Source organism: Corvus moneduloides, chromosome 2, assembly GCF_009650955.1.
Source record: "Corvus moneduloides isolate bCorMon1 chromosome 2, bCorMon1.pri, whole genome shotgun sequence".
Lineage (NCBI taxonomy): Eukaryota > Metazoa > Chordata > Aves > Passeriformes > Corvidae > Corvus > Corvus moneduloides.
In genome coordinates, this window is record NC_045477.1 from 97,651,183 (window position 1) to 97,675,070 (window position 23,888).

Here is a 23,888-nt window from a genome sequence, read left to right on the forward strand (position 1 = left end):
AGGGAGGGAGGGAGCGGGATGGGATGGAGTGCGGGGGAGGCGGTGCCGGGCCCCGCCCGCGGGCGGGGAGGCGGCGGAGAGGGGCTGCCTTTTGTCCGGGCTCCGATCCTCGCCCCGGCATCGGCATCCCCCGCCCCGTGCGCGCTCCGCGGGAGGCGGCCGGCGGCTCTTTGTGTGGCGGGGCGAGGGAAGGGAGCGGAGCGCTCGTCCCCGCCCCGGGCGCGCCGGCCGCGCTCACCTCGGGCACCTGTAAGGGCTGGGGAAGCACCGCCGCCTCCTCGCCGCGGGCTACAAAGGGCAGGTGCTCCCCGGGTAGGGAAGGGTTGTTGGCATGAGGGGCTTTGCGTGCCCTCTTCAGTGAAAAGGGGTTATTTCCAGAAAAGCTTTTGCTACCTGCAGGCATATCGCCTCATATTTTGGGGAACTGTGCTACTTAAGGACATGGTTTAGTAGCAGTGCTGGATCAGCGGTTGGATTTGATGATCTTGGAGGTCTTTTCCAACCTAAGCAATTCCATGGTTCTGTAATAGCAGAGTGTGCCACGTGAAGTTTAGCAGTCTCAGTTCTGACGTTTCCTGGTGTTTCAGTGTTTGGCTCCCAGCGTTTTGGTTTGCTTTTATTGGAATGTGTATATGAAGGTACACATGAAGCACTTTCTGTGCTTACATCTTGATCAGACAACTCAACAGCTGGAAGTGGATTTGTTTTCCCATTATAAGAAGAAAACGAAAGCAACAAGCCAACCAACAACAGGTATTTGCTTTTTCATTCAGGGATCCCCAAACGTTATAACATTTGCTTTTAAGCAAAACAATGCACAGCGTGTGCTTTTGTGTGCTGCATGTATAAACATGTGAGAAATGGGAGCTGTAGAGGTGTGTGTTTCATGGGAAGCGCCCGAGGTGTGTCCCTAACCGACCACAGGCTTTCCCAATCCCTCTCCTCTCAGATGGTCAGCAGTCTTCAATGCTACTCTACATCCCTGCTGCAACAGTGGTGCTTTATGTTCATGATAACGCAACTGCAAGGTTCAGACACTAAATTTTTCAGGAAAAATATTCCAGAACTGAGGACAAAGCGAAGGCCACCACATATTTCATGTACTTCTTATTTCTTGAGAGAAAGGTTTCTGATGACAGATATGCTGTATACACTTGTCTCCTTAATAACCTGAAATGCTCTTTCTTAAAGCCCAGTGACCCAGGGTAGTGTCAGGAAATGGCTTACAGAAACAAGGTTTTGGTATTTGGCAGCTTCTTAGGGCAGCTTAACCCAAAATGTGGATCAAACAGAACCTGAGATGCAAGTAGGTAACCAAGTCACCTTAGCAGCAACCATGTTCTGTTCTCCATGAGATGTCCCATGCTCCCGTATGTCATGGGAAATAGTGACCCTGTGAAACACTTCACTGCGAAACGGGACTGCTGAGAGGAAGTGCAGATTCAGATAGATCACTCTTTTTCCTTTTTTTTTTTTTTTTTTTTTTTTTTCAGTACCTCACAAGAACATTTTCAGTGTTGGTTGAAAAGATTTGGTTGGTTGTCCAGGGAAAGGGCCAATTAATGAAACACATAAAAGAGCAGAGAGGACGCCTTAATTTGGAGATACTGTGAAAAACAGCTTTGAAAGAGGTCTCTGAAGCACAAGGGAGGCAGCAATCAAACACAGAATTTAGATTTCAGTTCTGTTTTGTGTTGCAGGCATTTTTTGATCTCTATCCCTATAGCTACCCCTAGAGCAGTAAACTAAATGGGGCTAGGGTTCAGGATTAAAGCACAGCGCTGGCCATCCTCTGTACTGTCCCTGGGTGGTGGTGTCCCCAGTGTGGTTCTGTCCTAGCAAACAGCAGTCCCTGAGGCACAGCTGAGGGTCGGTGTGTGCCAGGGCCATTCCCAGCAGACTGTCTGCATGCAACTGACCTATTTCAGGAGATAAGAGTTTAGTTGTGCATATGAAAGCCATGTTGTGCCAGCTGGTTCCTGTGCCAAAGGACAGTTCCTGACCTGCTTTTTTTGCTAGTAGAAACGTGAGGGTTTTGACTTTCGTGATCCCTGCTGTGTTCTGTGTCAAACCTTAGGCACTGGCCACAGTCAAGCAGTGAGAAGTCAGACTGAAGATCTGAGCATTTTATTGATTGAGCAGGATTTCTGCAGAACTCTTTGCTCAAAGGAAGATACAGTTGCATTGGCTACTAGCATCAGAGTTTATGGAATAAATGGATCGTATTATGAATAGACTTTTATTATGAATAGACTCAGAAGTGTTATTTCTTCTACATTAAGTAAAATACATTCATTAATACAACATTGGCTTTTATAAGAATGCTACACTCTGTGGAAAATACTTTTTTTTTGACTAGTGCTAAGATGCTGGGGCGAATTTCAGCAGGAAGCAGTTAAGTTTCAAGCAAATGTCAAGAACAGATGGCATTTAGGAGGTCTGAAGAAATTAATAAAGAAAGAAAGTAAGTCACTAGAGCAAATGTGTGCTTTCACATTACAACAGCTGAAGGTAAAAGTGGGCTGGAAAGAGGTTGAATTATCTTAAAATATCTGTCCTAAATATGAGGAGTAGGGTGGGATTCCTAGGAATTGTAAACCAATGAAGTATTATGGCTCTAGCAAAAATTGTACCATGGAGCACCTCCTTCACATACATGTACATGGTATTTCTGATGCTGTCAGTGTGAAAGTGCTATAAATTAATTAATAGCATGAAATTTTCTTAGTATCAGCTGTATTTGTTTCTGCCATTTATGAAGTCTGGGGGGGGTTACAAAATGACAACAGGTTGGCTTTCAGGAACAGATTACATGAATAGGGTCTATTAAAAATCTGAGACTTTTATTGAGCAACTGGTCTAAATCACAACTTGTACAGAATCAGAAACTGCCTGTGAAATCATAGTAATGGACTGAGAAAAAATACACAGAAAATTAAGACTCAAAGCTGTTATTTGCAGAAGTTCTCCAGGGTAAGTTAGGGAGATTTTTGAAACATAACAAGAATAAAATAGTAATGACTGTATACGGGCAAGAGGAAATTAAATTTGGGGTTTTTTTACATAGATTGACAATGAGTCTTTTCTTTATAACTATAGCAATAATTAGTGAATGATGTGAACCAATTCTGATTAAAATTAAGGCAGTCCAAAAAACCCAAACTGAGCAATAGAGATACGAGTAAAAAACCACAGGGCTGAAAATTTTATTAGTGGCAAATGTAGTGGAAATGTGAATAAACTGGGAAGAGTCAAAACTTTGGAAGATTCCCATTGGTAAGCTGCACAAATCCATGTTTTTACAAGATGTGAGCAAAATATATTACTAGAAAATCTAGCCTCTCTTCTTATTACACCATGAACATTAACAAACATGACTCATAGGTTCAGGGAATACTGTTGCAAACATACTCTGCTTTCTGATGGTGCAAAGTATCTCCAGAAATTCTTCTTTCTCTGGTATGAAGTATTTACTTTAATACAAATCCTAAGAACTCAGTAAAAATAACACCAGTCTCTCCGTAAATATCAGAAAGACTCTTGATTTCAGGGTTACTCTAGGGCTAAAAATTCAAGCTGAATGTGCTAGCAATACCAGCAGAGGCCATGGTAGTCCTTTTAGCCTATAGTAAGTTCAATTTTATCTAAAGGGTGCAGTGGAAGATTCAGCTTGTTATGGCTGGATACTCCTTTTGTGTCCACCAGAGTTCTTGATGAAACAAAGGACAATTGCCATAACAAACGGGAAAGGAACTGGCTTGGGCAGGAATCGAATGGACAAGCCACTCAAATATGTGCCGTGAATAGGAAGAAAGCTAATTAGCTACAAGGTAAAAGCTTTGCACACCGACTGCTCTTTCATGACCTCCCTGAACTCCGTTTAATCAAAAAACAGTGTACAAGCTTGGGATTTAAAAGCCAGATGGTCCAGGGCGAGACTTCTTGTCACTACTTGTGTGAAGACACACAGGATTCTGGAGATGAAGTCATCCATTTTAAATCTCCTACCAATTATTGTCATAATTCTCTGAATCAGTCACTGGAACAAAAGTGAGGATACACTGGAGTCTTGTAAGATGTATGAGGAATGAATAAACCAGGACAAACATTATCTCCAGGAAATCAGGTGATAAAAGGAGAATCCTTTGGTGGGACCGTCCTATTGGAAGGTACTAGGAAACCCATAGCAACAAGAGCAGGGACCAAGGGAAACTATAGCTAATGTGGAGAAAGCCTCTCATTTACATGGCTTTAAAAAGGCAGATTAAAAAACTCTTCTGACCTTATGAAATCTGGAAAGGATTTTTCTGTGCTTTTCCATTCTAATTGAACCAACACTGTGGAAAGCATTAGCTGCAAGAAGCAGGCAGTTTGTGCAGCTGATGTGCCATAGCTACCCTGGACAGCAGAGCTTCCAGAAAGGGCCTGGAAGAGCAATGCAATTTTAAATGCCTGTCACAAGACAGAAGGTAATTTCCTGCAGGTATAGGGAAATCTACAGGGCAAGCATCTCCCTATATCTTGATTTAGCAAATATTCATGCTGGAAGTGGCCATGGAAAATCTGTCCTGTTGTTCACCTGGGTGGTTGGCACAGAATCACTCTTCCACCACTCCTGGTGCCTGTAAAACATATCTGACATGTGGAGCACGTGATCCTCTTTCCTCTCCTCCCTTCCTTCCTTTCAGGGTAACAAGTCAGATGAGGTCTCTTGCAGTCCCACAGCTGTTAAAGGTATTGGGAGGACTAGGGGATCTGCCTGTAGCCCCAAGTGTCTAAATGGAAGGAAGATCCCCTGGCTAGAGATTTGGGACGCTGAAGATGCTTAGGTCCTACAAAACTCTACAACTTTAGGCTGCAAGGTCCAGACCTTGTCAGCTAAATAAATAAGTCCTAATATGTGTACTGGGGACAGGGCCACAAGCAACAAAAATCATGTGGGAGGACAAAGCTGTAAGTCCATCGTGCTAATGGCTTGTGCAAGAGCCCCAAATTCTACCTTTGCTATTCACATTTCAAATTTTGTGTCTCTGTGTCTTTGTTGTCATAGTGACAGAAGGCACCAAGAATATTCTATGGGATTTTTTCTTTGTCATGAATGCAGAACATCCTTTGGCATGTATGTTTTCTCTCCCTTCTGGTTGCTTATCTCCTTAGCTTCCCCAAGAGCTTAAAAAAAAATTGAAATCACTGTGCTTATGTTCAGTAAATTAGATAGTAAATGCAAACATACACAAATAAATACAGTACACGTTAAAGAACTTGGGCTGAATGTCATGATTAAAAATATGTTGCAGGTACTATTTGTTTTTATTTTCAGTGACTACCCAACAGGAAATCTCCTGCTGGCTGTAATGGGAGCTTTGACACCTGCATTGAACACAAACAGCTGTAAGTGCCCGAACCTGAACCTCACATTTGACTTCTTGGATCATATTTTGATGTTGAGTTGTTCAAATACACAATTCCCACTTAATTCTGCTTGTGCAGAGAAGAGGCAGAGAGGGAGAGGGGACTGGAAAAGTTCCTGGGACTAGAAACATGGTGTGCTTTGGTCTGCAGTATGTGAGGCAGGGATTTCAAAGTCATAGGTGCTGCTGTCTTGTTCGTGGGAAACATAATCAGAGTTTTGGGCTGTGCGCCATGAAACAACTGAAACAAAATGATGAAGACTCATAGTAAAGAAATTGTTTGGGACTGAACAAAAACCATGGACTTTCTTTTAAAATATTAGTAGAGCATATTAGTTTTGAGTACATCTGGTGTGGTGGTAGAGAATAAATGGATTTGCAACCCGTGAACACTATTAGAAGAGTGGTGTGACATGGCAGTAAGATTAAATATCTGTGAGCAGTAATGTAAAAGGTGAGGTGCAGGCAAATGTTCAAATGGACATTCATCAGATTTACAGGTCAATTCACATGAGAGGATGCCTGAACTCTTCTGTGGAACAGTGAGATTTATTTTTATGCACTCTAATTAACTTTCCTAACTCCCAAGCTGACATACTTTCATATAACACCTGCGGTGTCCACATGTAGATGAGAAAACACATCAGTGACAAGAGTATCGTGGGATTTATAGTGCCTGGCAGCAGTAGTCCGGGCTTTTTGCACTACATCCACTTTCCTCCCTAAACCAGTAGAATTCCAAACAGTGTCTTGGCTCAATACCTGGATATAAAATTAATTATATCAGGATTTGTAAGTGTGCATCTCTGTGAAATGTAAGGGGAATGTAAATCTTCATAGACTGAAACAGTTAAAAAGTTAACAGTCTGGTTGGCAATTAACCTTATGGAACAGAAGTAGCTTCTAGCAACAGCTCTTAAACAATCAGCCAGGGTGGAGCCTTCTTGAATGAGAAGATTAGTTGCCAGTGAAATTAAGATAATATCTCAACTTTCTGTATTTCAGTGTTCATACACATTTGGAATTAAAATGTTGACAGATGGTTCTCATGAACTACATCTGGATATATAAGAAGCCAAAGTTGAGTGCATGAATATTATTCAGCTAGGATATGGAAATATTCATGGACTCAGGATAATGGCGTATTTCCCAAAGTTAATTGAGGGACATAATCATGATTGATGCAGAACCAGATCAGCAGGAAATCAGAGTGAAATTTATCTTTTGGATATGGATAAGAATTTCCTTGGTGGCAGTGGTGTTAGAATTTAAATAGCCATTCCCTTTTTATGTTAGCTTAAAATCTTTGGGTATGTATGAAAACAGACCCTTTTCTCTTGTCAAGACAAAATTGTAGGACACAGGTAGTTTGCAATAAATTAAGTGGGTTAAGAATTCCTTTTTTTCCCCAATACCTTCAAGTTACAATTTTTTATAAAGAAAAAAATTAAGTAAGTCCCATGAGACCATGTATCCTTTTGGAACAATTTGCATGAATGGACTCAATAGGGAGAAGGTTAATTTCCGGAATATACCCAATTTCCATAAAGAAAAAGGATGGATGAGCTTACCTTGAGAGATAATTTGCTGAGAAAGAAGCCTGGGAAAAGCAGGATGAAGATGAGTGATAATCTCCCACATGAGATGGGGGGGACACAGAGTTTGTGGTGTTTATGTGCATGTGTTCAAGTACTTTTTGTGTAAAAGCAACTTAAGTAACCATTGTACTGGTGACCATGTTGCTTCAGATTTGCTGGTTTGCCTGCTGAATGCTCCTCTGAGAGAGCATGAAAAAGAGAGATCACTGCTTAAACATAAAAGGAATGTTTTTTTTCCTTTCAGAATTAAGCATGGTATGTTAAACAGACTTCTAGGGGAAAGGGAGGTACACCAGCATGTCAGGTAAGAGGTAAGTAAGGGGAAATGTAAACATACATTTTCTACCTGTAGCAAGAACAAGAGTTGAGCAGGCATTAAAGCTTGAAACAGTAGTTAAACTCCAAATGGACAGTTCAAGAAAGGTGGATCCCAAATCATCTGCTGTGGGCCATATTTGAGAAGACAGAGAGAAGCCTGACTCATGTTCCAGTACTATCTACAGTGGAACTACTATCTACTATCTTCAGCTTTTTCCCATCTGGACCAGTTCCTTTCAGCACAATGATGCACAAACATGGCTTTTTGTGCTAAACTAATACATAATTTGGACTTTCTGAGAAAAGCCACTTAAAAGCCAAGTGAATCCCAGCTGTTACTGAGCTGTATCCATGCATCAGTGTTTTGTGGTCTTGGTCCTGAAATCCCTCAGGAGGAGAGGTATTTCCTTCTGGGCTATAATTTAGTCAGAATAAAATTACACACACTACCTGTTCATAGCTGGGAATAAACAATTAGATTTCAACTTAACTGACAGCGTTCTCTGGCTATGCAATTTTATTCATTCTAGGAGCAACCTGTTCAGTACTTCCTAGAAAAATGTTCTTCTAGGCTGGCTACTTGGTCGGAAGTATTTTCTGAAATAAAAGTCAGCATACCACTTGATGGTTTGATCCTTGGACCCGGATTTGTTTTCCTTCTCTTCTAGAACCCAGTGTTTATTAGACTGAAAGATTCAGAGCTTTCAGATTTGGCTAACATGTCAGCATGAAGTATCTTTACAAGAGATATCTGAAATCGCAAGGTAAGTTGTTGATGTACATTTTGAAAAAAAATATTTACATTGCTTTCCTTGTTAGGAAGAAAAACACATCAGTTTTTCCCACATTAAATAAGGAGAGACCCAACAGTTCTCCCTGAAATAGGAAGCCTCTGAACCTAGTAGGACACTGCATCCTATGTATTTTTAAAAGCATAATGCACCATGAGATTTCTTAACTGAAATTAATAATGGGAAACAAGAAGCCTTTTGGTGGTTTAAAACTGGGTACTATTTGTCACCTTTAAATGGAAAACAAACAAATTATTAAGACTCAACATTATTAATTTACTGCAGACTTGCCTGTTAAAAAAGAAAGCTCACACAGTGCAATTTTCTTTTAAAAAACTTTTAAACATAGATGGGGACATTAGGCACCTGATAAACTGATCTGTATAATGAAGGAAGTTAATGGATATATTTGGTTTTATCCCTATCTTATCACTTCCTAGTGTAAATGAAGCCTTTAAATGGGTATGGGTTTTGCTTTAGGCATTTGAATAAGATGAAGATTAATATACCTGTATGTGCAGTGGAAATGCACAACAACAAAGCTTTAACAGAACAGTCAAATACTGTTTCTAAATTCCTTCAGAGCAAATTGGAATATTCAAAAAACAAAATCAAGGAACTTCGGTCTGTCTCCAACCTACCTCACTTCATATCAAGATAACCTTCAGGAATGATTTTATAGAGCAGTGTTGCATATGGCAGAAAAAAGTGTAGCCTCAATGTAGAATATAAAAAATAGTTTTCAATTAATTCTATAATGTAACTTAATAAAAGAGCATAACTTAAGAGATAATGGAAAACACATAGTATTTGATTTAGATTATTGTTCAGCACTTAAATTATTTTCTATCCTTTTTTCCTTTAAAAAAGTAAATGTATTTTTATGTGCAAAATAAAAAGTTGTGTGGTAACATGTCTGTATTGGTACTGTGCTCTTCCTGAAATCCAGATACATCATCACATTATTTTTTTTCAAAACCAGTTTCAATGTAACATCTAATTGCAATTTATGCTTTTTTTTTTCTTCTTTGCATGAATAAAGGGAAAAACATCTTCCATATTTACCTATGCCCTTCAAACTACCTTCTCTAGATGTAGAAACACAAAATTTCTTGATATACTAAAGGAAGATAGGTACAGCATTCTTGTATTGTTAAGATAAAAATTTCATATAAATACAATCTCATTCCTCTGAAACCTTTATTATGGGAAGTGCACCCCCCAGTTCATGTTCCAGCCCTTCTTTGAATTTCCTTTTGTTAGCTTGCTTTTTTAGCTGACTACATACACTCTGAAAATCACAGAATTACAGAACTGGCAGGGTTGGAAGGGACCTCTGGAGATAATTTTGTCCAACTCCCCTACCAAAGCAGGGTCCCCTAGAGCAGATTACACAGGAATGTGTCCAGGTGGGTTTTGAACGTCTCCACAGAGGGAGACTCCACGAGCCCCCTGGGCAGCCTGTTCAGTGCTCTGCCACTCTCAATGTAAAGAAGTTCTTCCTCATGTTGAGGTGAAACTTTTTTGTGTTTTAGTTAATGGCCACTGCTCCTTGTCCTGTCACTGGGCAATGCCGAAAAGAGCCTGGCACCATCCTCTTGGCACCCACCTTTGAGATATTTATATGTGTTGATGAGATCTCCTCTCACTCTTCTCTAGACTAAGCACGCCCAGCTCCTGCAGTCTCTCATAAGAGAGATGCTCCAGTCCCCTTAATCATTTTTGTGGTGCTCTGCTGGACCCTCTGCAGTATGAGAAATGAGCGTGACTACAAACATATTCAACAACAGAATCAAACACTCATTCTGTTTAGTTATATACTTATATTTTATTACAGACTAATATGAAACCATCTCATATTCATACTCGAATTATTGTAATTACTTGTGAGCAAACTTAAACCAGTCTTGAATGTTTCTATTTATTGCAAGCAGATTTGTATCTCCTGCTTATATATTCTACATAAGGATCCAAAATATGGCTGAATATAAACAAGGTATATTTGGTTGTCTACAGAAATAAAAGTTAAAAATAGCACTGAAAAGAACTTTACAAGTAATGTATTCACACACTGACTCTTCAAATCAAGTAAATGAAGTAGTATAGGATAATCTGAACATTAGATTTGAAGGCTGATTTATTTTCAAATAAATGCACCTAAAATTGTTCAATTAAAAAATAAGTGTCAGTATTTGGTGCTGATGACTACAGACATCTTTAATGTTTAAAGCACAGATAACTACCCCCATTCCCATACAGCAGCTTTCACAGATTCTACTTTACATTAGATCATGAAAGGACATCTAAAATGCAAAGTGTACATAGCACAGAATTTATGTCCGAGACAATGCAGATTGAAATCCTGTGAATTTTCATAAGCTAAAAAAATTAAAGCTATATAAACTGATTTTTTGATTATTCTGCAAAGTAGAATCATGTATGTTTTCACTTTTGTAATACTTTCACAAATTTCCATTAAAGCTTTTTTAACAGAGACAGTAGCATGAGCACAATGATCCCACTGGCTTCCAAAAGAAAAGTAGTGCAGTTCCTCAATTAAGCTATTTTTGTCCTCTTATTTTTGCAAGCCAGTTGGGTGAAGACAAACAGGCTAATGCAAGCAAGAAAGTAAACTGTAAGCTTTTACATTAAGTGGCTGAACAAACAATTACTGTACATGGTAAAACAAAAAAGATCTTTTGCCACAAGCCACTGCAGGAATATATGAGCTTCTGTGGCCAAAAAGCTTGAAATACTTTCTAAGTCTTCACATACATTTGGTTAGCGCTTACCAGTTTCAAGACATTTATAGAAGCAGTTATGGAGACATTATGCTGTTAAAGCTGCAACAATTTAAATGAGGCAAGTTAGAAGGTTACATAGATTTTTAGACTTTTCCTCTTTCTTCTTTTTTCTTCATACATAAAAATCTGTCTCCTTTCAGTGTCCCACCCATAATAAAACACTCTTATGCATTTTGATCTAATTTCTACTTTTTCATCTTTGTATATGTTGCAATGAAACTCCCAAGTTAACACCTGCTGCAGTAGACTAGGTTTACATGGCAACAGTAACATGGACTGAAGCAAAAACACATCAAATGAAGCCAGGTTGATGTTTTATGTTCATTTCATTAAACAGTCTATTTTAACAAACAAACAGCACCAACTTTTAAAGGTAAAAGTATTGCTAAATCAAAGCAGAAACTTCCACTTAAATTCAAGCATTCTTTCTCCTCCAAAAAATGCCAGGTTTAACTAAAATTTCTCAAACACATATATAGGTGTTTCAGCCTGAACAATGTTGTCAACAATACCTAAGTGCAGGGCTACATGAAGTTTGCAATTAACTGCTTTGTTAGTAGGCAGAACAGGAATGCAGCATTTTCAAAAACATCAAGCAAAAATTTCCTTATTTAAGGCTAAAAGATAGAACTCACAAAGTAAAAAAGCAGGAGGCTTAATAGAGTAAAAAAAGCTAGCAATTATAATATAGCACTGCAAGTACAGCGCTCTAATTGCTGCTACCACAAATCCCAACAAAACATCGATAACTTGGGTGAGACTCACAGAGCAACAGACCTGTATTTCGAATTTGACATTCATTAGAATTTTAACATTCAGCCACGACTCCACTCTAAGCTAAATTTAAGTGGCCAAAACTTATAGTTATAAAAAAAGCCTTCAAAACATATACTTAAAAAAAATAGAAATGGTGTGTTAACAAATGTATGCGTAAAACAGATTTATAAATAGCTACAGTATGAAAAATATTTCAGTGCAAAGGCAATTTTAAGATTTCTAAAAAATACATTACAAATAATTTGTTAACTACACACAAGAAATTTGTCACTGCTACTGGTATAAAATGTATATCCATATTAACTTCTTAAAAATATACACACCAGTGTTTTATGTAGGGGACGGTTCTAACTGACCAACATTCAAGTCTGCAATGGCAAGTACATGTACACACACCCACACATGTGTATGTATTTCAAAATGCTACTGCTATAAGGACGTTCTTTGAAACTTAAAAGTGCTATATGTTAAATGATAGAAAACCTTTATCTGTGGTGCTCACTGTTAGACTTCGTAAAATTCTGTTATCTTTGGTATACTGAAGATTTCATAACTCACTTTACAATCTCTGCTTGACCCAGGGCATTTTAATAATAAATCACTGTTTGTTTAATATAAAAACTACTCAGAATACTGTGAGGAACATTTCCTAGTAAGTTGATTTTTCTTTTATTAAAAAATAAAGTAGTAAGTAAACTTATTTTGCCTCTGTTTTTTCTTGTTAAAACACAAAAAGGGAAATAATTTTTCTCTGCCGCCCTTGTCCACATGAAAGACAACTAACAATGTCTTGGCCAGGTCTCCAACAAATGCTGCAGGTCTGATTACAAATATTTTGTTTTCACACTGAAATAAATTTTTAGCTAATGTCCTCACAGAGGTATTAAATGAGGATGGCCATTAACCAGTTGTAACCACCAGGCTGAAATCGACTGAAATCGGATTACTCCTTCAGATATTTTTGCACCCCAAAATAAAACACTGGACTAAAGAAAAAACACAAGGATGCAGCTAATAGTTGAATTACTGCAAGGTAACATAAATGTAGCAGAGAAAACAGAAGTGCAAGTTGGCTGTCATTCTTAAGGGAATTCAAACAGAATCATTGCAGTCAAACTAGTTTCTATATCCCAACTGTGGTTCAACTGTTAGTCAACAGCTGTGTGCCACCTCGTGGTTTGCTTGCAAAAAGCTAATGGTTGTGTGCTTCGTAGTACATCTACCAAGCCCATTAGCCAGTATCTAACCATACATGCATACACACAAAAAAATCAATATTAAGAGGATGAATCAAGATAGTAGAACATACTCATCCAGAAAAACAGCTTTTCTTCTTTTAAGGAAAAAACCCAACAAACTGTGTCAAAAAAAGCTTAATATATAATACTTTCTGCTATATATATTTTACAATCACAGGGATAGGAAGTGGGAACACCAGGTAATGTGCATCTTTGACAAATTCAAAGATGTTTTAGGCAAAATGCTTACATTCAGTTTATATGTAGATACCAACATTGGTGATATTTACCTATATAACAGCCAACTTGACTTCATATTGTGTGTGCATACTCTACACAAGGATTGTTTTGCCTATCTTTCTACAGGGGAAAACTAATCAAAACCATACATAGCCCTGATTTGGCCACTTACAAGGAAGTGAACATTAGAGAGTGTTTCTTGAAAGCAGATTTGCACAGAGGAAACACCAGTTTGTTCTAAAGAAAGAGCAAAGAAAGAAAAAAGGACAGAGGACAATCAGAAACAGCATTTGTTAAATATGCTTTAGGAGACTTTCATTTGAGATAACTGAGATCATTGCTTCTGGCTGAAAACTAAAACTGTTGATCTGACTGAAACTATGCACTTCAAGTAACAAAGAAAATCACTAAAGATGACAGAAGTAATAAATGCACAGAAGTCTTGACACAGGATGAAGAAAATTTTTAGTGCTACCAATGTCACAGTACCAGACTGTGCAGATTGTTCATTGCTCCAATAGTTCAAAACATAAAAAGAGGCCTGTTGGCCTGGAAGGGTTCATACTTCTAGCTCTTGATCCTGTTTGTCTCAACAATACCTCAGACTGCAAAAGCCACATCTAGTTTAATATTTTCTGTGACATGTCTGTTTCCTGAAAAAAGAAATAAACAAAACCACAGTTTTTAAAGGCTTGACTCGGTGTTCCGTCATATGGACGTTTCCAAACCTGACCCACTGTAGTGGTAGCCTGCACTGGAATGGCAATGCTTATTTGAATAGCCAAAGACAGATGGAAGTACTGAATAATCAATGCCTTTCCACTGCGTAAACATCACTTTTTTAGAATGAGAATTAGACCTTCTTGCTGGGGAATTGCTGCAGTCACTGCTCCTGTATCTTGGGCTTTTCAGACAGGTAAGAGGTGTAAATTCTGAGATGTGCTCCTGACAGTGCCTCGATGCATTCTGTTAAAGGGAAAAAAAGAAACAAATACACAGTAAATAGACGATCTTGGAACCAAAAGCATATAATTGTTTTCTTTCATAGGGCCACTGTCCCCTTGGTATAATGATACCTTTCCCTAGATGACCACTCTGGCTATTTGTTTCATGTGAAAGTATAATCCCCCTCATGTTGTTTTGCAATCAACCAGTTTCAACACGATTAGTTTTATATTAAGACCTACAGAACCAGGCATGATTTTACACTTAATTTCTAACCTGATAATGGGCTTTTTAGAGAAGGGATAAAGACACAGAGGCCTGCTTTCAAATGAAAGTGTTTTAAATCAAGGTTATGTTTCATTTTGGAATTTCTCCTGGTACATCTTTTTATCTCTGAACTTCTTATGTGGAATTTTAAGACAGAACAGATTCAAGTACTTTGCCCTGTACTTCCAAAGAGAGGAAATTCTTTACAGTCAGTTTGTGCTAACAGATGAACATTCCAGAGATTTAATGAACTTGCTTTGTAGTTCTAAGCACTATTGAATTTTGAACTTGCTTAGGTTACATGTAGTATCTATACAGGCAATTTATACTGTACATCACAATACTATCTTGGTCTAATTGCCCATTAAAATTTATCTTTCTCATATAATCGCTCCACACTCTGGCAGAATTGGCACTTCCACCCAGTAAATGCTCAGGACTACAGAACATCATGGCTGCATGACAAGAGCTTGGACCATGTGCACAAACTGAAAGAAAACTAGCACAGCATTTTTCCCAGTGAGTTTATGAAATTCTTCTCACTAAATGCACACATAATTTCCAGGTATAGAGGTGTGGAGGTTTTGTGATGGTATCTAACATATAAATGCATTATAAGCATGGTTCAAAGCGACGTTATTCATCAGTCTCTCCATGAATGCTATATAAACCAGTTAATCCTCTATTCTTAATCATCTCCTTCCTTCTTTGCTGTTAATCAGAACACAGGAGCAAAAGGACAAAAGCACAAAGTAAATATTAATGATGTAGCTTACAGAACTTTGGCTGAAATGTAACATTACATTTTAATGCCAATCACAAGCTTGAAACATTACTCTTGCATAACCAAGAGCAATCTGAAAGTACTCTTAAAAAGATACTCTTGGAAAGGTCACAAAACTATCCTGAACCGCTCACCACAGTGAGGCCTGGGTTCTTTTAAACACATATAGACCAAACAGCAACATTAATACAGAAAAATCAGGCAACAGGGTAGCCGATGTGCTTTGGAAATGTAAGATGGAGTAGTCATACAGTTTGGTAACTAACTTTCCTATTCTTTCAGCTAGAAAGTGAAGCATTTTAGTTACCATAGATAGTTCTAAAAATAGAATGCTTTTTTCTACACAGGGCTCCAAGGCAAGAACCTTTACCAAGCCTGAATCTAGTCAAGGAAGTTGGGGTTTTTTACTGCTACTTGTCCAACAGTCATTAAAAGCAAGTCAGCTACTTTAGCTACTTTCGGGCTACTTCAAAGTCCTACAGCACACAGAGTACATGACATTTGTCCTTTTCACATACTGCTAACTTTGCACCTTCACTTAATTCCTCATGTGCAGCTTTTGGGGTCAGGAGAGCACAAAGGGACTGGAACGGCCATGGCATCCAGGTGGGAATCATTAGAGCAAAGAGTGTACCTTCTTACTTGTTCGTCTAATCAGTATAGCATAGCAAAGAGATGATGTAAAGCAGAGAACTTCGTTCTGCTGGCCTAATATTTGGGGAATTTAGTTCACCACTCCTGCTGTTTTCTCAGACATTTGGCTAAACTATCATGCTTCTCTCTTGACCTGAGGCAGTGACACAGCAATGCCCTAGTCTGTACAGAACACAGCACTGTGGCAGACACTGTCAGATGCACAGCCCCAGTCTTCTGATCCAAGGTCCTATTCACAAGTAACTTGCTATGATTATCTTCACATGTTACCATCTGCATTTGGTCTATATACGTATTCAAGAACATGAAAGATGATGGATAAACTGCTCGTGGGTAAGAATAACCTCTGACTGTATGACACTGTAGTGTAATGTGAGTACCCACTGCAATAATGACTGCAGTTCTGATAGAAGAAATGTCACACAACACCTATACATAATACAATATATTTACAGGACATAAATATGGGTACATTGATTTATTGGTTTGCTTTACACGATTAAGTTTCTGAGACAAAAAGATCTTACCTGTGGTGTGGAACATCTCTTGCAAAAACTAGGCTCTCCAAGTAAAACATAATGATTTTATATTAATACTGATAAAGTACATCAAAAACTCTGGAGGAAACGGTTGATTTGTAAATAGCACAAATTTTGTAAATAGAAATTAATCCAAATTGGCAACACGTACAGTACTGTTACCTAGCTTTGATCTAATTATGGCTCGGAAGCTGAAAGATTTCCTTCAAGAAGTGGCCCATCGCTGCTCGCCAGTGCATTTAGGACTGTTTTATGTCTCATACTCTTCTGCAAGGATGAGGAAAGACAGTGAGACTCTTGCTGAATACAAGAAATGTGAATGAATTGTACCATTTGGTAACTCTTATAGCAAAGCCCTGTAAAAGTGATGGACTTTTTGATAGATTTAAAAAGGAAAGGTTATCCAGTGTAAAACACGGTTTCTATTTCTGGATCCTGAGACTAATCGCTTGAGGGTGTTTTTAATTCAATTTCAAACTCTGTTGAAAAATTATTCCAAAAGCACTAAACTGACTAAGTACTGTGGGCTGTGTGTCCTGCCCCTCTAAGAATAACCTGCACTGCATGGGAGAGGAGCCTGTGATACAACGAGGCCAAATTGATTCTACATTAAGGAGTGGACATCCTGCTTCACTACTCCCCAGAACAACCAGCATACTGAAGGGAGTGCCCCACAGGGAGCTGGTGGGGCCAGTGCTAATGAAGGCTGACTTACAGCTTAGTCATTACACTGTGGGCAGAGAAGGCCAGGGAGTTGCCACGGAAACTTCATCCACAGGATTCAAATATTGCAACAGCAAGATCCATTGCTTTGCTTTCCACAGAGGAGGAGCCTGACATGTGACAAAGGCAGCAGTTTGCTGGTGACCAATTTTCTGAGCGCCCAGTGCAGTTGTTCAACAGCAGCTAAGCCCATTGAGGAACAGAAGAATGATGAATCCCCAGAGAAGCTTCCCCAAGCAAAAAGACCGCTTTGGGTTTCTCCAGGCATGGCAAAGGGTAAAGATCTCATAACATGGCTGATGGCCCAAGCTTGTGACTGAGTGAAAGCGAAGTAAAAAATCATCAGCCAAAAACAGAGAAAAAGAAAAATATTTCTTAAAAAGGGATGAAAGTACAGAAGTCATTTACAGGTCAGGAACTAAACACCTGGTATTTCAGCTACCAAATACTTGCCATTGCTGAGACACTGTCAATCAAAGCAAAAATTATAAAGTTGGAAATAGGATAACTTAAATTGAATTTATATTTTCTCTAACAAGGCGGCTGAACTTCTGCTACTAAAAGTATAAAGAAAGAGAAACTGCACAATTACCAGTTAAAGCACAAAATTCAGTTCGTGTCATTAAGCCAGAGTTGCAGAGAATACATGTATAAGAAATAAGCAGATTTTCACCAAAATTACCAAAAGGCAACAGATTCCTCCAAAGCTTTTGCAGAATTAATGTTTTAGCCCAAGAAAGACAACAGCTCATATATGTATATATATCAATACCAATATACATGCACATATATATACATATACTTGTATGTACATACATGTATGTGTATACACATATATGTCTGTATGTGTATATATATCACTGAAAAGCTCTCTGAAAAAATTCCAGAACTATATGTGGTATCTTTAAAAACATCTGAATGTTAATGATGGTAAACAATCGCTCACCACACACTGGAGTGACTCTCAAATAACTGAAAAATTTAGAAGAACTACTTCAAAGGCTTTATGCATTCTCATTGCCTAAGTAGAACTAATTTAGTAACCTGGGAAATGGTCACTAGTCCTATGTTAATCTTTTCAATTGTTCCAGAAGCCCATTTATTATAAAGAAAGCAATATAACTTTTAGGAACGCAGTACATTTAAAAATAGCTATTTATAAGCTCAGTTCAAACCAATCCGAAGGCACTTAAGAGACAATTTTAGTCAGAATTTTTGATAGTGAAACAAACTGTATTTTCCCTCTGACTTATATAATTACAGTAAATTTTATTGACTATATAGTCTTGAGAGGGAAAGAAGGAGGAAATATATTTTTTATCTTAACCACTTAAGAAATAAAGATATAAAATCTGCAATGGAAACCAACAGTCTCTGCATATTAAGTAAAAAACAGTTTTCTTGCAGACTGTAGGGTAAACAAGATTTACTAGCATTTCTTCTACTTTTATATTAAATAATGTCATGAACTTTCAGATCTTGAGCTGCTTTATTTCTAGAAAGAGCACAGAATTTCATAAAAGGGAACATAAGGAAAGCTCAGTTTCAAAATGCATGCTGGAAAAAGAAAAAAAGCTGCATTTTCTAGCAGCAGAGAAAATACATTAATATATTCCAAAGACTGCTTAAGCAGTTTCCAGTATCACATTTTCTGTATGATGCTAGTAACATCAGCCTAATCAGAATTATCACTTGTTTGTGTGGCCGCTATCCTACTTATTGGTACAATGGAAACAAAACATGCATTCACCTATAGACAGTCCAATGATTAAAATGGGGATATAAGAATCGTAGATTCCTGAGGCAGAAACATTCTGTAAAACGCAGCAAGAAAAGTGACAAATATTGATAGTGACAGTGATGGACTGTGACAACAATTCACACAATCTTTGAGATACACAGAAGGAAAAAACTATACCAAAAAGTATTCCTCAAAATATAGTTGATATGAATCACAAATGGAGATAATGAGTATGGTAAATAACTTCTGATTATAAACTTTTTAACTGTCCTTTGAATGAAATGGCCAAGCATGCAGAAAGGCAGAAAAAAGTCACCTTTTGTTCCATTAGAAACTTAGACTGCTTGAAGTCTGAGAAAGCATAAAGATGGTGGACTGCTCAACAGAAAGGCACTGATGTCTAGTCTGATTTCCCCAGAAGATTGTAGGAAGCAACCGAGCACATCATTTATGTTTAAAGCAAGGTAGCAGTTATTTAGGCAAAGCGGATTGGAAGACAGAAGAAACAAAGAGAGGGAAGAAGAAACACAAGCGATACAACTGGTTAAAAGTCACAGATCTTCTACTAAATTTTAAAAAATGAATATTGCCAGTGTTGAGCCCAAAGTCTGCTTTACTACTGATTCATTTTCCAGTACTAATATACAATGTCTGTAAGAAATGCTACAATACTTTGTTAGGGTTTTTTTTTTTTAGTAGCTTGTTTCTTTACCTTAACCCTTGCTCATTCTCTCTCTTTAGACGTTTAAATTAACTATTCAGAATCTATACTGAGGTCATGCCCTTGGACAAGTAATATATATGGCAAAGAGACATCTATGATCTCAAAATGAAAAAACACTAAATACTGATCTACCTGGGAATGCTTTCTTACTATATTCTTTATTCTTTCCTGAAGTGAGGCATTATTACACCCCTACATTCTTTTTTTTACCACAGGGAATTTTTATCTTCCTTGGTAGCAAAGTTCCTTTATTCCTTTCCTCTTAATGCAAAGTACCTTCTCAATTAAAACATCAAAATGCTACCTAATCCCTTCTGTTATTGGTAACTCATTATTTTAACCTACCAGTGGCAGCTGACGGGCTGAAAAGAGCAAGGGCAGTAATATTAAGTTTAAAGTTCAACACCTCTACTGCCCTTCACATTCTAAAATATATGATATATAAAAGTTTACTGGAGTTAAAATACAGGAAACATTTTCTATTCATGTCCCAAGCATAGCACCAATGCTTCCCACAGAACCTGGCTTCCTCTCCAGCCTTAGATACACAGCAGTTTCTCCTTTTGGGCTGATCAGATGAAAGGAGAAAATAGATTTTAAAATCCTCTTCCCATTGGCACAGCAAGGCACATTTATGTAGAAATAATGGAACAGAACAGGCAAAATGTAAGTTGAAATATAAAAGAGGAAAAAATTATTAATAGGATATGAGTAAGTTTTAATACATGTGTTTTTCTAACAGGCATCAGTATGTTATCAGATGTAAGTGCCTCTTATCTACCCTTACAGAGATCCCAATCCCCTTGCCCTTATCTCCTCAAATCAGAAATCATGTTGAGCCATGTAGCTGTCTCCCGCCATCCTCATCAGCTGATTTTCCTGTGGTTGCTAGTACAGAGGCACAAGCGTTGCCCCAGGATTCAGGTTAATTGCCACCATGTAAATAACAGGCAGCATTTTTCACCATGTTGCTCAGACAACACAGATGGGGAACCTCTCCTCTAATCTTGTCTCTGACCTTGACCTAGGTTGTAATACAAAAAGAAAAACCCTAACTTCACAATGAGAAAGATTATTTACCTGGATTCTTTCTGTTGCTGTAGGCCACAACTGCCTGCATAAGACCTTCTTCAGAACATCTGGAAGAAGGCTGACAGTTATGAGTAGAATTATACCCAGCCATGCAGGACCACTGGACAGCATTTGCATGAACACGTAATACATCCTCTGGTAATTGAGAAAAGGCCTGGGAGGAAAAAAGATAAAATAATTATTACACTTCACAAAAGAAAGGCTGATAGTGTTAAATACAAGAATTATGCCAGTGATTAAATACTTCAGGTTCAGCTTCCCAGTTTGTGGGAGTTCATCCATACCAGTTTTCTCAAAAGGAGAGCTAAACATGCACTGTCTGGAGACAACTACCTTTCTTTTGTCTTCAAGGCTGCAGGAAATATCATGCTGTCCCCTCCCTGCCATAGTGTTTCTTCCTTGCAAAGATAAACTGAGTTTCATTCTTAACTTGTTTATGTTCTTCCATGTACCCTGATCTTGCCCCAGGTATTTTCCACCTTTCTTCTTAGTGTTCTTCCCACCACTTCCCTCCTCTTTCCTAAGGCACACTCCTTTGTAGTATCCTCAGACTAAGGCTCGTTAACCACACCTATTTTCATACCTCTCAGGCTCCTCTAAGTATCTCTAATGGTTTCATGTTATGCTCCCCATCCTATTCACCACATAGTAATCTAACCACACTATCAATAACTTGACTTCCCTATCTCCCTTGTATCCCATGCAGTTGCATAATCATTAAAACACCATCACCGTATGGTACTGGGAACCAGAGGCCATAATCTTTGAGAGCCAAGGTGAAGGGACAGATTGCAGCAACACTGCAGTGCGTAAAAACAGCAGGGCAGCTTCCTGACAGTTTCCAAAATTTGATACTATTTGCATTCTAAAAAGGTAACTAAGCTAAAATACATTGTTATATACAGATAGTCACATCTCTAAATACACAGCAAAGTTGGTAGGAAAACATTGTCTGAGAAAATGTCACTTCTGCAAACTGATGCTGAAGAAATTGAGATCTGATCTTACTAGGAAAAAGAAGAGGCAGCTACATATCTAAGGAGTTAAAAGGTAGCTACTCATTTGCAAAAGACGCTGAAATACAAATCCTTTCTCTAAATTAAATGGCATCTTAATCACCATGCAATAGTTAGCCTCCTCCTTCTCTGGTCCCTCAAAATATTGTGTATACAAAGTAGAATGGCTCCAGCAGTAGTTATAAAGATGGCCTTATAACTGAGAGCTCTACAAGCGTGAAACAAAATTTCCAGCTCCTGATGGCAATCAGGCACAGTAAGGAACTGAACTTGTTCCAACTTGATTTCCTTCCCAAAAATTTCAGTTTCAAGTACACAGAATTTTTAATAGAAAAAACCCCCAACACTTTAAATTGGCTATGCACATGAGTTATATTAATTCCTAAAAAGCTTCTTACCAACAGGAACAAGTAGGTGCTCAGACACCTACAGTAACTCTACTTTGCTAAGCAAGGAGGCAAAACAATGAGTACAAACACAGGACTCTTGGACATCCACATCACTTCAATATTGAGTTCCACTCCCTGTCTCTGGTTTTGACTGCTACAGCTAGCTTCCAAGACAAGCCCAGCAGGTAGGTGGGTAGTCACCAACTGCACAGACATGACCTATTCTGTGACATTTTGACTCAGAAAGGCAATCTCTGCTCCTTGAACCAACCCCTGCGCTGCTTTTGACTGGCACTACTGAGATAAACCCCGTGGTAGTCTGAGGTCTGATATTATTCTCCTTGGATTCTTCTTTACAAAGATTTTAGCAGACATTCATGAAAAGAAGAGCTGAGCACTCTCCAATTAGTATTAATGATGTATTTAAAATAGAGTTCTGCATTGTAAAAAGCCTAAATTTAATTATGTCTGTGACAGAAAGGTGAAATATAACAACTTTATGTTTCTGAAACAACTTTTGCAATGCAATTAATATTAGGGTTCATACCAAATAATTCCTCCCCAGAGCAGAGAAAAGATAATGTAGAATACCAGTGATCCCCAGATCATGAAGTGATTTATCCACGTCCAATAGTGTGTATCTAGTGCAAGCTGAAAAAAAAAGATATTATATGGTGTTATTGCTATCTAGATGCAACAAGAAGTCCCAGCAGGAGATGAAATAGATTCATATCCTTTGAAAATAGGGAAGAATTCTACATAGAATTAGGTAAACACATCTTTCAAGTTTGAGCACAGTTAAGAAGGCACAGATAGCAAGCTCACTATTTAAACTAATAAAACAATGCATGGTGATAGAAAAAAATTGATATAAATAAGCAACAATTAAAAAACAAGTTTTAAGAAAGTTTTAGTGGATAAAATACAGCATACCTTACCTTAAATGTAACCGTGAATACAAGCACAGTAAACACCACTGTTCCAAAGGTCCAATTTCCAAATACCTACAAAAAATGGTCCAAAGCAGTTATAGGCAATATTGTCCAGTATGTTGTGAATTGTTCAGAATAAACATCTTACAGCTTAATATTGCTTTGTATCATGAACTGACCCTTAAGCAGAAACTGAATTTCTACATGATCTATCCAGTGCAAAGTGCTCTGGTTTCTTGCTCTGTGTGTACAAAACCCAGATTTCAGACAGACAGAAGACCACCACAACCAAGGCTCTCAGCCCGAAGTTAAAATGTATATTTCTCAATAAAAATCAAAGGTAGCACAAATAACAAATCACTAAGATTTAAAAACGAACTGCAGTTATTTCATCAATCTTCTTGGACATCATCTTTTCTCTGATTTTCCTTCTCTATTGGATGTCCTTGGCATCCAACAATTCCTTGAGGTTCAACAGCATATTATACAGATAAGCAACAGTACAAGAAAGAATGTTATAACCATCTAAGTACAAAAATGTCTATGTACATTTTAAGACAAAACACTTTCAACTTGTGTTTGATTTTCTCCTCATCTGCATAATGACATAAAACACTTCAGCTTTTCAAGTGGACAGAAATGACCATTAATGCTGATGCAGGTAAGAACTAGTGGTGAACTTTGTCACAGATGATTGCTTGGACTTCAGCAGCTACCAAATGACCAGGTTCAGGATCCAGAGAAATGCTGGGAAAGTAAGCAACTGTATTTTAGAAGAGACTGTGTTTGATTCAGGGTATTGTACCCTTGGAAGAGAAGGGTCCAAGAGATCAGAATTATTTTGAAAGAGAACTCTTGAGATCTCATGAACTCCCTTCTGCAGTTGTAACTGCAGGAATGAGACA

General features: G+C 38.1%; 1 protein-coding gene across 11 annotated transcripts in view; it reads right to left on the minus strand.

Annotated features, from left to right (window-relative positions):
- Positions 1-9,926: 9,926 nt before the first annotated feature.
- Positions 9,927-23,888, minus strand: part of ATP11A (ATPase phospholipid transporting 11A) — a 121,385-nt gene continuing 107,423 nt past the window's right edge. For 4 of the 11 annotated variants that reach the window (XM_032100531.1, XM_032100530.1, XM_032100529.1 and 1 more), the window contains 4 exons: positions 22,990-23,055; positions 22,599-22,702; positions 20,635-20,800; positions 9,927-14,143 (listed from right to left, as the gene is read on the minus strand). In XM_032100531.1, coding sequence (XP_031956422.1) covers positions 13,886-14,143; positions 20,635-20,800; positions 22,599-22,702; positions 22,990-23,055 — 594 coding nt within the window. In that variant the 3' untranslated portion in view covers positions 9,927-13,885. Of the gene's footprint in view, positions 14,144-16,517; positions 16,634-19,146; positions 19,236-20,634; positions 20,801-22,598; positions 22,703-22,989; positions 23,056-23,888 lie in introns of all 11 variants that reach the window. The other 7 variants (XM_032100537.1, XM_032100538.1, XM_032100534.1 and 4 more) reach the window with 6 other exon arrangements.